The sequence below is a fragment of the Chiloscyllium plagiosum genome, chromosome 31, assembly GCF_004010195.1.
Source record: "Chiloscyllium plagiosum isolate BGI_BamShark_2017 chromosome 31, ASM401019v2, whole genome shotgun sequence".
Classification (NCBI taxonomy): domain Eukaryota; kingdom Metazoa; phylum Chordata; class Chondrichthyes; order Orectolobiformes; family Hemiscylliidae; genus Chiloscyllium; species Chiloscyllium plagiosum.
In genome coordinates, this window is record NC_057740.1 from 37,078,491 (window position 1) to 37,092,779 (window position 14,289).

At 41.9% G+C, this 14,289-nt stretch overlaps 1 protein-coding gene across 2 annotated transcripts in view; it reads left to right on the plus strand.

Annotated features, from left to right (window-relative positions):
• LOC122565424 (guanine nucleotide-binding protein G(I)/G(S)/G(O) subunit gamma-7-like) overlaps positions 1-14,289 on the plus strand; it is a 187,117-nt gene that overhangs the window by 156,879 nt on the left and 15,949 nt on the right. For both annotated transcript variants that reach the window (XM_043721388.1, XM_043721387.1), the window contains one exon: positions 13,847-13,958. In XM_043721388.1, coding sequence (XP_043577323.1) covers positions 13,878-13,958 — 81 coding nt within the window. In that variant the 5' untranslated portion in view covers positions 13,847-13,877. The remainder of the gene's footprint in view (positions 1-13,846; positions 13,959-14,289) is intronic.

A 14,289-nucleotide genomic window follows, 5' to 3' on the forward strand; every position in this document is an offset into this window, starting at 1 on the left:
ACTCCTCAGAATCAGTCTCATTCCTGGACACATGCATCTCCATCAAGGACAGGCACCTCACTCTAACGCAAACCCAAAGATAATTTTATGATGCTGCACTTCTCTAGCTTCCACCCTAAACATACTAAAATAGCCATCCCCTACGGACAAGCCCTACTCATACACAGAATCTGCTCAGAGGAGGAGGAACAGGACAGACACCTGAAAGTGCCAAAGGCCACCCTCATAAGAACAGCATACATTGATCGTCAGTTCTGACCTGCCACAGCGAGAAACTGTAATAACATCCTCTGGAGACAGACACAGGATATGACCAATAGGGTACTCTTCGTCTTCCAGTACTTCCCGGGAATGCTGAAGCAACACCATGTTCTTCTTAGCCTGCAACACATTATCAGTGAGGATGAGCACCTCGCCAAGATCTTCCCTATGGCTCCACTTCTTATCTTAAAACAACCGGCAAACCTTAAACAAACCATTGTTTGCGGCAAACTGCCCAACCATCAGGACAACATCGACCACAACAACCCTGTCATGGCAACCACTGCAAGACATGCCAGAGTGTCGACATGGATACCACCGTTACATGTGGGGACACCACCCACCACGTGTGCGGCAGGTATTTGTGAGTTGGCCAATGTTACCTATCTTATATGCTGCAGGCAAGAATGTCCCCAAGGCGTGGTATATTGGCAAGACCAAGCAGATGCTATGACAACACATGAATGTACACTATGCAACAATTGCCAGACAGGGATGTTCTTTCCCAGTTGGTGAACACTTCAGCAGTCAAGGACATTCTGCCTCGGATCTTCGGGTGACCGTTCTCCAAGGCAGACTTCAGGATATGCAACAACACAATCACCAAGCAGAGACTTATAGCCAAGTTCGGTCCCCATGAAGACCGCCTCAACTAGGATTTTGGGTTCATGTCACACTACAGGTGACCCCACTACACTATACACTCACACAAACTCTCACCCAAATACGCATACACACACACTCCTACACACAATCACACTCTCACAGACCCTCTCTCATACACATGTTCCCTCTCAGGTATACACACACTCACAGGCACAAACTCTCAAAGGCATGTACTCTGTCTCTCGCTCTATCCAGCATGCCCGTGTGCACACTCTGTCTTTCTACATGTGCGCATGCACTGTCTCTCTCTGTCTGTCTCTCGCGCACATACGTATAACTTTAATGGGGTGAATTTGCATTTGCATCTACATTCTTTTTTGTTCAAAAAGTACACAATCTGTCAGCTGTCAGTCCGTGTAATGTTTTATAAATTCCTACATTGGAAATAGATCCAGTCTGACTCAAAGTTGGGATACAGACAGACTCTAACCTCACACCTTTAATGTATTGTCTGAGTTGAGATGTCACTTTTTTTTTATATAAAACCTTAAGTTATCTTGGGACTGTGACTTGAAAGAAGTTCTGTGATTTACATATTAATCAATTGAAACCTGCATCCCCATTCTAAGTGATTAAAGACTTAACAGCCATCTAGGTTTGTTCAATATGTCGCATCAGTTGTATGACACTTAGAATTTATAGTAAAAGATCAATGTCCTATGATTCTGCCCCATTAGCTGCCTGACAATGGAGCAGCACTCCAAAAGCTGTACTTCCAAATAAATCTGTTGGACTTTAATCTGGTGTTGTGAGATTTTTTACCTTCAAATATATTCAATGACTTGGTCTGTACAGCCTTCTGTAGCAGTGAGTTTTATCAATTCACCATCCTCTGGCTGAGGAAATTCTTCCTCCTCTCAGTTCTAAAGTGTTGCCCCTTCACTCTGAGGCTATGCCCTTGGGGTCTAGTCTCTCCTATTAGTGGAAGCACCATCTCCACATCCCCTGTACCCAGTGTGACAATACGATGGCTTTAAGAGATGTATTTTGTTCTTTGTTTTGAAGAGAGGTTTTAAGACCGGTGATGAGATGTCTATTTGAATCTGATAAAGTAAATAGCTTGTGAGGCCTTGTGTTTTTTTAAAAAGTGGAACAATAGAAGCAGCCTGAGTGGGTGTGGTCAAGCTCCCCCAGAGCCAGGATTTTCAGTTTTAATTTTTCAGTAGCAGTTGCTAGATGTGGAAGCTATTTTTTTATTCTGTTATAGCTAAAGTCTATGTGTTTATGGGATGTTGTTATATTGGAACAGTTAATTTAGTAGTTAACTAATCTATTATTCTGTTACATTTTCCAATAGAATTAAGTTATTCAAATTTCTTCTTTCGTTGTCTTTTAAGTAAAGTATGTTTTGAATAAAGTATGTTTTGCGTCAAGACTGATAGTTTGACCCATGGAATTTTAAAAAGAATTCAATTATGAGATGAGTGCATTGCTGGCTAGGCCAGCATTTATTGGCCATCCCTAATTGCTCAGAGGGCAGTTAACAGCCAACCACATTCCTGTGGGTATGGAGTCACATGTAGACCAGACAAGGGAGGGAGGCAGTTTCCTTCCGTAAAGGACATTAGTGAACCGGATGAGTTTTTCCAACAATCGAAAATGGATTAATGGAGCAGTACACTTCTATTGAATTCACATTCCACCTTCTACCATGGTGGGATTCAAACCTGGGTCCCTAGAACACGATGTGGGTGTCTGGATTAACAGTCCAGCAAACTAGGCTATTGCCTTCCCTTGTATCCGGAATGCAATACCTGGCACTTGCCTTTTAAAATAAGAAAATGTTAGGGTCTAGGCTATCATCTTAACATATTTTATGGGTGTTTGGTCTGGTCCAGAACACCAGGCCTTTTGGTATTCTGTAAGTTTCAATGAGATCTCTCCTAATCCTTCTTAGCTCTATCGAGTACCAGCCCAGAGTGCTTGTTTGACAAGCCCTTCATCTATCAGATCATTCTTGTAAACCTCCTTTGGATCCCCTCCAAAGCTAGCATATCCTTCCCTAAATGTGTGACCTAAAGCTATGCTCAATATTCCAAATGATGCTGACATTACATTTGCCTTCCTAACTGCCAACTGACCCTGCATGTTAACCTGAAGAATATTCTGAAATGGGTCTCCTAACTCCCTTTAGTGCTTCAGACTTTTGAAACTTTTCCCAATTTAGAAAATGTACACCTCTATTCTTCCTACCAATTCCTACAAAGCATAACCTCACATTTTCCCACATTGTATTCCATCATCTACTACTTTGCCCCCTCTCCTAGCTTGCCCAAGTCCTTCTGCAGCCTCCCTGCCTCCTCAACACTACCTGTCCTTTCTCTTATCTTTGTGTCACTTGCGAACTTAGCAACAATGTCCTCAGTTCTTTCATTGAGATTATTAATATATAATGTGAATAGTTGTGATCTCAGCACTGACCCCTGCGGAACTGCATTAGTTGCTGGCTGACATACTGAGGAAGAATCCTTTATCCTTCCTTTCTGCCAGCCAGCCAATCCTCTATCCATGCCAGTATCTTTCCCTGAACACCACTGGCCCTTATCTTGTTTAACAGCCTCTTGTGCAACATCTTTTCAAAGGCCTTCTGGGACCCCAAACAGATTACTTCCACTGGCTTTCATTATCTCCTGACAAAGATTTTAACAGATTTGTCAAGCATGACCTCTTCTTGTTGAAGCCATGCTGACTTAGCCCTATTTCACTGTGCACTTGCAAGTACTCCACAATTTCATCCTTAATAATGGACTGTAAAATCTTAGCAACAACTGAGGTCAGGCTAACTGGCCTATAATTTCCTTTCTTCTGCCTACCTCCCTTTGTAAACCGGGGTGTTATTTTAGCCATTTTCCAGTACTCTAGGACTCCGTTTGATTCCAGTGATTCCTGAACGATCAGCAACAATTCCTCCACAATCTTGTCACTTATTTCAGAACTTTGGGTCTAGTCCATCTGCTTCTGATTTATCCATCTTCAGACCTTTCATTTTGTCACCATCACCACCACTTTAGTGATAGCCACTACACTCACCTCTGCCTGACTATCTTGAAACTTTGGTATGCTATTAGCAACTTCCACCGTGAAGACTGATGCAAAGTACCATAGGATGTCCAGCGATTGCTTCAGCATCTATGCTGCTTGAAGAAAGTAAAATATAATTGGAAACCCAAAACTTTGAATTTCAACAGCTATTCAGCTGATGCTTTTTACAAGTACTCAAAGTGAGACCATTGTCAAGATCTCTTCTGACACATTTCTTCAAGCAAAATCACATTGCAAACTGAATTGTAGATTAATGCACCCAATACATATGTTTTAAAATTCAAGGCAGTTCTACTGTTCTTTTTCCTCCTTGATTTTGGAACATCTTGGAACAACTGAGATTGCCTGAGTAACAGAAGTATCATTATGACTGTTCAGTGTGTAAGCTATTTGTGATGCGTATTTAAGCATAAGGTATAATAATATGTAGGTCTAATTTACTGTGGTGTGAATGTTGCTTAAAATGAATAGACCAGACTGGGAAGGGATGGCACACTGTTGGGTACCTTGAAGAGATATAGTTGAGTGGAGTTGGTAGGTTGGTGGGTCAGTTTAATGTTATTCAAGAGTTAGGCGAGGTTTTTAATTGTTTATCTCTTCCTGAGTAATTATTTACTTAACTGTCACAGAATCTTCCAAATTTTTATTCAAATAGATAGTTTGGCAGGTTCCAGGTATGGAGGAATAGCCCAGTGGAATCTTAAATTTCCCAGGCAATTCCTTCTGATTCTGCTGCCAGAAATTACATGACACCAGTTTATAGTCCAGCAGGTTTATTTGAAATCACAAACTTTTGGAGCATAGCCACTTCGTCAGGTGAAGTGAGCAAGAAGCACAGAAATAAAAGAATGATTAGAGTAAGATTAGGGCCAGTCAAGGACGATAGTGGGACGTTGTACGTGGAGGTCCATGGAGATTGGAGAGACGTTAAATGAATATTTTTCGTCAGTATTTACATAGGAAAAGACAATCTTGTTGAGCAGAATACTGAGATAAAGGTTATTAGACTAGATGGGATTGAGATTCATGATGAGGTGATCGCAATTCTGGAAAGTGTGAAAATAGATAGGTCCCCTGTGCCGGATGGGATTTATCCTAGGATTCTCTGGGAAGCCAGGGAGGAGATTGCAGAGCCTTTGGCTTTGATCTTTATGTTGTCATTGTCTGCAGGAATAATGCAAATGTTGTCCCCTTATTCAGGAAGGGGAGTCGAGACAACACTGGTAATTATAGACCAGTGAGCCTTACTTCGGTTGTGGGTAAAGTATTGGAAAGGATTATAAGAGACAGGATTTATAATCATCTAGAAAGGAATAATTTGATTAGGGATAGTCAACACGGTTTTGTGAAAGGTGGGTCGTGCCTCTCAAACCTTAGAGTTCTTTGAGAAGGTGACCAAACAAGTGGATGAGGATAAAGCAGTTGGTGTGGCATATATGGATTTAAATAAAGTGTTTGATAAGGTTCCCCACGGTAGGCTATTGCAGAAAATACGGAGGCACGGGATTGAGGGTAATATAGCGGTTTGGATCAGAAATTGGCTAGTTGTAGGAAGACAGTGATGATTGTTGGGAAATGTTCACCCTGGAGCTAAGTTACTAATGGTGTACCACAAGGGTCTGTTTTGGGGCCACTGCTGTTTGTCATTTTTATAAATGACCTAGATGAGGGCATAGAAGGATGAGTTAGTAAATTTGTGGATGACACTAAGGTTGGAGTTGTGGACAGTGCAGAAGGATGTTGCAGGTTACAGAAGTCCATAGATAAGATGCAGAGCTGGGCTGAGAGATGGCAAATAGAGTTTAATGCAGAAAAGTGAAAGGTGAGTCACTTTGGAAGCAGTAACAAGAATGCTACAGAGTACTGGGCTAATGGTAAGATTCTTGGTAGTGTGGATGAGCAGAGAGATCTCTGTGTCCATGTGCATAGATCCCTGAAAGATGCTACCCAGGTTGATAGGGTTGTTAAGAAGGCGTATGGTGTGTAGTTTTTATTGGTCGGGGGATTGAATTTCGGAGCCATGAGGTCATGTTGCAGCTGTACAAAACTCTGGTGTGGCTGCACTTGGAGTAATGGTTCTGGTTGCTGCACTATAGGAAGGATGTGGAAGCGTTGGAACGGGTTCAGAAGAGATTTACCAGGATGTTGCCTGGTATGGAGGGAAGGTCTTTTGAGGAAAGGCTGAGGGACTTGAGACTGTTTTCATTAGAAAAAAGAAGGTTGAGAGGTGTCTTAATAGAGACATATAAGATGATCAGAGGATTAGATAGAGCCAGTGAGAGCCTTTTTCCTCTGATGGTGATGGCTAGCACAAGGGGACATAGCTTTAAATTGAGTGGTGACAGATATAGGACAGATGTCAGAGGTAGGTTCTTTATTCAGAGAGTAGTAAAGGTGTGAAATGCTCTGCCTGCAACAGTAGTGGACTCTCCATCATTAAAGGGATTTAAATGGTCATTGGATAAACATATGGATGAGAATGGAATAGTGTAGGTGAGATGGGCTTCAAGTTGGTTTTGCAGGTTGACGTAACGTCGAGGACTAAAGGGCCTGTACTGCATTGTAATGTTCTTTAGCACATAGAATAAAGGAGAACTCTAAAGCTTTCTATGGGTATGTGAGGAATAAAAGGATGATTAGGGTAGGAATAAGGCCAGTCAAAGACAGAAGTGGGAAGTTGAGTGTGGACCCTGTAGAGATCGGAGAGGTGCTAAATGAACATTTCTCATCGTTGTTTACTCAGGAAAAGGAGAATATTGTAGAGGAGAAAGATGAGGTACAAGATATTAGACTAGAAAGGATTGAGGTTAGTTACGCACTGGTGTTATCAATTCTAGGAGTGAATGTAGACCAGTCCCCTGGGCCGGATGGGATTTATCCGAGGATTCTCTGGGAAGCTAGGGAGGAGATAGCAGAGCCCTTTAGCTTTGATATTTGAGTCATCATTGTCTATGGGTTTAATACCTTAGGACTGGAGGATTGCAAATGTGCCCTTGTTCAAGAAGGGCAGCAGAAATGACCCAGGTAATTATAGACCAGTGAGCCTGACTACTGTTGTAGGAAAGGGTTTGGAAATGTTTATTAGAGATAAGATTTATAATCATCTAGCAAGCAACAATTTGATTTCAGATAGTCAACATGTTTCGTCAAGGGCAGGTCGTGTCTCACAAACCTCATTGAGTTTTTTGAGGTGACCAAGCATGTAGATGAGGATAGGGCAGTTGACGTGGTATACTTGGACTTCAGTAAAGCCTTTGATAAGGTCCCCATGGTAGGCTGATGGAGAAAATGCAGAGACATGGAATTGAGGGTGATTTAGCAGTTTGGATTAGAAACTGGCTTTCTAGAAGAAGGCAGCAAGTGGTGGTTGATGGGAAATATTCAGTCTGGTTACTAGTGGTGTGCCACAAAGATCTGTTTTGGGACCACTGTTGTTTGTCATTTTTATAAATGACTTAGACGCAGGCATAGGTGGATGGATTAGTAAATTTGCAGACGACTCTAAAGTCGCTGGAATAATAGACAGTTTGGAAGAATGCTACAGGGGGAATTGGATAACCTGCAGAATTGGGCTGAGAGGTGGCAAATGGAGTTCAATGCAGCTAAATGTAAGGTGATGCACTTTGGGAAGAAGTACAGGATGGCAGAGTACTTGGTCAATGGAAAAATTCTTGGTAGTGTGGGTGTGCAGAGGGATCTTGGAGTCCATGTGCATAGATCCCTGAAAGTTGCCACCCAGCTGGATAGTGCTGTTAAAAAGCCATACGGTGTGTTCGGTTTTATTGGTAGAAGGGTTGAGTTCTGGAACTGCAATATCATGCTGCAACTATACAAAACGCTGTTGCGGCCACACTTGGAATATTATGTACAGTTCTGGTCGACCCATTGCAAAAAGGATGTGGAAGCATTGGAAAAGGTGCAGAGGAGATTTACCAGGATGTTGCCCGGTCTGGAGGGAAGGTCTTATGAGGAAAGGCTGAGAGACTTGGGTCTTTTCGCATTGCATAGAAGAAGGCTAAGAGGGGATTTGATAGAGACATACAAGATGATCAGAGGATTAGATAGGGTAGACAGAGAAAGACTTTTTCCTAGGATGATGACGTCAGCTTGTATGAGAGGGCATAACTACAAATTGAGGAGTGATAGATTTAAGACTGAAGTCAGAGGCAAGTTCTTCACACAGAGAATGGCAGGAGCGTGGAATGCCCTGCCTGCTAAGGTAGTCAACTCAGCCACATTAGTGAGATTTAAACAATCCTTAGATAAACTCATGGATGATTTTGGGATAGTGTAGGGGACGAACTGAGAAAAGTCCACAGGTCGGCGCAACATTGAGAGCCGAAGGGCCTGTTCTGCGCTGTATTGTTCTATGTTCTTGTTCACGCCAAACTTATGGGCAGAGAGATCAAAAGATCATACAAATGTTGAATAAAAAGACTCTACAGGTGACCAAGGGTGTAGCCAGTGAAAGTAAAGTGTCAACAGCTGAATAACAAGCCTAGGGATGACCTATAATCTGGTTAAATGAGGCAGGGAGATAATAATAAAAAATTAAGGTGGAGCTGGAGACAAACCATATGACTGAATAACATGGAACAAAAACAGAAGCTGCTGGAAAAGTCCAGCAGGTCCAGCAATATCTGTGAAGAAAAGCAGGCGGAAGGGTCACTGGACCCGAAATGTTAACGTTAACTCTGATTTTTCTTCACCAATGCAGCCAGACCCGCTGAGCACCCCTCCCCAGCAATCCCTGCCGTTGCTCCTGATTTATAGCATCCACAGTTCTTTCAGTTTTTATTCGACTGGAATAACATGATGGGTAGAAGAGTTGTATGCTGAGGTTCTAACCAAAGTAATAAGTAATCCGAAACTGTACAAACTAATTAAGATGGAGAGATCATAATTTATCATGGTGATGGTGTCAAAATGGGGCATAAGGAAGATTTTGCAGACAGTGACCATCTCCAACAGAATCTGGTCATCATCCATTAATGTTTAGGCATCACCATTGCTGAATCTCTCCTATCAGCATCCTGGGATATTGGGCCAGCCATATAAATACAATGGCTGTCGAGTAAGCCAGAAGCTAGGAGTTCATTGGCATGTAATTCGCCATCTGTCTCCCCAGTGCTCCCACCATCTATAGGTGCGAGTCAGAAGTGGAATCAAATATTCTCTACTTGCTTGGATGAGTGTACCTTCAACAAAACTGAAGCAGCTTAATGTCTTCCAGGGCAAAGCATCTGCTTGATTCACACACCAACCACAATTTTAAAGGGTTACTTGCTTCACCACCAGCATATAGTGGTAGCAGTGAGCACCATCTACAAGATACATTGTACAAAGAACAAAGAAAATTTACAGCCCAGGAACAGGCCCTTCTGCCCTTCAAGCCTGAGCCGATTCAAATCCTACTGTCAGAACGTTCCTTAGCTGTGTCATAGTTCTAACATGCTTCAAGGCTGATACCATCGTCCCTGTGCCAAAGAAATCCTCAGTGTCCTGCCTCAATGACTACTGCCCTATTGTGCTAATACCTATCATCATGAAGTGTTACGAGAGGCTCATGATGAGGCATATTAAGATCCTGCTGCCCCCCTCAGTGGACACCCTGTAGTTTGCGTATTAACCCAACCGCTCAACAGATGATGCCATTTCTACCACCCTCCATCTGGCCCTCACCAACTTGGACAAAAAGGTCACATGTCAAATTACTGTTCATAGACTTCAGTTCTGAATTCAACACTATCATTCCTCAGTACCTAATTGGAAAGTTGAGTCTACCGGGCCTGAATACTTCCCTGCTCTTCCCCCCCCCCCCCCCCCCCGAGCTGTGCTCTCAGTCCACCGCTGTTCACCCTGCTGACATACAACTGTGCAGCAGCTCACAGCTCGAATCATATCATTAAGTTCGCTGATGCCATGACTGTAGTGGATCTCATTAGCAGGAACAATGAGTCAGCGTACAGAGAGGAGGTGCATCAGCTAATGGATTGGTGCAGAGCCAACAACCTGTCTCTGAACATGGACAAAACGAAGGAGATGGTTGTTGACTTCAGGAGGGCTTGGAGCAACTACTGTCCGTTGGACATCAACAGCTCCGCTGTGGAGTTCATAAAGAGCATCAAATTTATTAGCTTCCACCTGGCAGAGAATCTTACCTGTTCCCTCAACACCAGCTCCATAGCCAAGGAAGCCCAGCAGTGTCTCTACTTTTTGCACAGGTTGAGGAAAGCCCAACTCCCAACCCCCTCCATCCTCACCATATTCTACAAAGGGTTCATTGAGAGTACCCTGAGCAGCTCCATCTATGCCTGGTTTGGGGATTGCACTGTCTCTGATTGTAAGACCCTACAACGGATAGTGAGGACAGCTGAGAAGATCATCGAGGTCTCTCTTCCCTCCATTACAGACATTTTACACCACGCTGCATCCGCAAGGCTAACAGCATTGTGGATGACCCCACACATCCCTCATTCAAACTCTTGTCTCTCATGCCATCTAGCAGAAGATACAAGAGCATTCAGTCTCTCATGGCAAGACTGCAACAATTTATTCCCCCAAGCCATCAGACTCCTTAACACTGTAAGATCACAATATTCCATCTGCAATTCTTTACATGACTTTTTGAATTGTTGCTAAAACAATGGTTTATTAATGATCATTCATTTATTAGAGTGTAATTTGTTCACCACTGTTCTTGTTTTGTCAGGAATTACTGTGCTATTTTGCACTTTTCTTATGCACTTTATGCTGTCCTATTTATGTACTCTCGTGTAATTTGTGCTGTCCATGTAGCACCTTGGTCCTGGAGAAATGCAGTCTCATTCTTTACTGTATCAGTTCTACATGGTAGAAATGACAAATAAAGCTATTCTTGATTCAAAGCTCCTTCAACAGCACCTTCCAAACCTGTGATTTCTACCAGCCAATGAATGTATGGGATCACCTCTGCCTACACATTTCCCTCCAAGTTTCTCACTATCCTTACTTGGAGCTATATCACCATTCCTTTGTTGTGACTGGGTCAAGATCTTGAAGCTCCCTTCTTAGCAGCAATGTGAATGTTTCTACATCCCAAAGACAGCAGTGGTTCAAGAGGAAGCTCACTACTATCTGCTCCAAGGCAATAAATGCTGACCTAACTAGTGGCCCCCAAATCTCATGAATGAATATAATAAAATGTGATGTCTCATTACAGTTTTAGGTCTACCAGCTGGCAAGTGAGTTCAAGAGAACTGGTAATCACAAATGCCCCGATACTAGTGCTATAAAGTTGCCTGGAAGATCATAATTTGCACAACAATGCCCTTCAGACTGTGGGTTCAGCTGAGTTGGACTGTTGTCACTACATGGCACTCTATTATTAACACTTAGAGTCATAGATTCATATAGCACACAGATTCATATCAGACCTTTTGGTCCAACTTGACCAGACAGCCCAATCTGACCTCGTCACATTTGCTAGCATTTGACCTATATCTGTCTAAACCCTTCCTATTTAAATACCCATCTCAATGCCTTTTAAATGTTGTAATTGTATCCGCCTTCACTTCCTCTGGCAGCTCGTTCCATACACACACCGTCATCTGCATGAAAAAGTAGTCCCTTGGGTCCCTTTTAAATATTTTCCCTCTCACCTGAAATCTGTACCCTCTAGATTTAGACGACTCCACCCTAGGAAAAAGACCTTGGCTATTCACCCTATCCATGCCCCACATGATTTTATAAACCTCTATAAGGTCATCGCTCAGCCAATGGATGTTATTTAGAATGGAGATAAGGAGAAATGTCTTCAGCCAGGGAGTGGTGAATCTTTGGAATTCATTGCCACAGAAGGATGTGGAGGCAAGGTCATTAAGTATATTTAAGACTGAGATAGATAGGTTGTTGAGGATCAAGGGTTACAAGGAGAAAGCAGGAGAATGGGGTTGAGAAACTTATCAGCCATGATTGAATGGCGGAGCAGACTCGATGGGCTGAATGCTGTAATTTCAGCTCCTATGTCTTATGGTCAGCCTCCATTCCAGGGAATAAAGCCCCAGCCTCTCCATGTTTCTGAAACAGTCCAGTCCTGGCAACATTCTTGTAAATCTTTTCTGCACCCTCTTAACATTAACAACATCTCTCTTATGGAAGGGTGACCAGAATTGTACGCAGTACTTCAAATGTGGCCTCACCCTGTATAGTTTCCTGGCTTTACCTTACAGCCTTTCATAAGTAATGGCACCACATTAGCTAACCTCCAGTCTTCCAGCATCTCGCCCATGTCTGTCAATGATACAAATATCTCAGCAAGGGGCCCAACAATCTCTTCCCTAACTTCCCACAAAGTTGTGGAAAACACTTGATAAGTGCTAGCCCTTAAAATATCCTGTTACTTTACTCCAATGTTCGGATATACTTTAGAGACAATAAAGGAAAGAAGCTCATTACCAGCTGCTTTTAACATGGGTATATTTTGGATCCTAGTATACTGGGTTTTAATTAAATGCTCTTAATGTTTGCTGGTTGTACAATGTTACTGCTAAGAGGACTAAGGTAAATTACTAGTGCAAACAGTATTTTCTCTCCTGATTACAATTACTGTTGCTTTGGAACCTGAATTAAAATACCACCAATAAAAAAACTGATATGTTTTCACCCCTTTACGTTAATGACTATATAAAAAAATGATTTAAGAGCAAACATTTTGATTACTATATATTTAAAAGTTGACATGAAGACTTATGGCAATTTTCTGATTGTTTCTGATTTGATAATGGAATGAATAGTATTTGAGTATTTTTGTCAACCAGTAGAATGTTACAAAAAAAATGTAAAAGGAAAACTAAATTCATCAGCACTACCTTTATGTCTAGAAATGCTTGATAGCCCAAATTGTGGGGCTCGGTGGCTACATTTAAATCAGATGTTAACGCAAAATTATTTTGTTCAGTTTCTCTTAAGTCTTCAAAAAACGGGGAAGGAAGTCATCAAGTAAAAAGGATGGACATAATTTTGACCCCTTATTGTTTTGGCTGACGGGGATTGGTCAGAGTGTTTGGACAGCCTGGTTTGCAAAATGCAAAACATGCCAGATGGAATTTTATCAGTCCTTTCACCGTGCGAGAAGGCAGGAAGGTGGAGAAGCCCATATCTTCCTACTGCTGTGCCGTTTTGCAGTGATGAAGAAGTTGTCTACCTGTGCAGCTGCCTACCATTACATGGAGAAGCAGAGTAGTGAAATCTAACAGCCTCCCCTCTCATCGAGAAATGGTTGGGGTCACTCTTGTTTTTGTGTGGAACCTCGTGGCCTATACCACTGTCCCCAGAACAGGAGGCAGATGGTTCATGTGGTAATGGTGCTGCCCATGCACCATGAACCCCCATCCCGATCAACAAGACCAGCCTCTTCCAGTCATTTGAGGTGACCTTGCCCTAGTATTGCAGCCTCTATGCCACCTACCTTAACTTGCTAGTAATTACTTAATTGGACATTGTCAGGTATACAGCAAGTGAAGTGAAACCATGAACCATCACAGTCACCCAGCTTTTGGGTCCAGCAGTCGATCTTCTGTAATACATTCAGCATGTTGTGTTTATTGAAATTTTATGCAAAAGTTCACAGCAACAAGACTTTTGGAAAAACAAATCTGCCAGTGAATCACTGGGAAGAATTATTTAGGATGATCATAAAGCCTTTTGGTGAAAATATGTTTGTTATGTTCAATAAAAAATAATTATAATACCAATTTTGACATTTGTTTTGATTCAATTAATTCTTTCAAAACAGGACAATGGGAGTGTAAGACACAAACTTGAATCCCTTTGTAAATATTTAAATTTCTGGTGCTTTGTATCTTCCATAAAAATCTGACTTTTGTCCATTTTACAGATCGGCCTTGGCCTAGAATAGATGGCAGACAATGTCAACAACTAACAATATAGCACAAGCACGGAAACTCGTGGAACAACTGAGGATTGAAGCAGGCATTGAGAGGATCAAGGTAAAATGATTTGACGAAAGCAGGAAGGACTGCTAAATAATTAAGTTGTGTTAAGAAAGAAGATGCAGTGTGTTTAAGCAAGTCAATTAGTGTAGATAATCGCAAAATAATTCCAATATTTACTCAACAGGGTTGGCACCATTTAGAAAGAGAAATATGGTTGGTCTTTCAAGTTGATGACACTTCATTAGGTCAGCAAACTGAAAAGTTAACTCTAATTATATAATTATGGGTAATGCCACATCTAATGAATTTTGTAGCATTTTCTGTTTTTGATTCAGATTTGAATATTCACAATGTTGCTTCTTGTGAAAAATGGGTTAAATCTGTT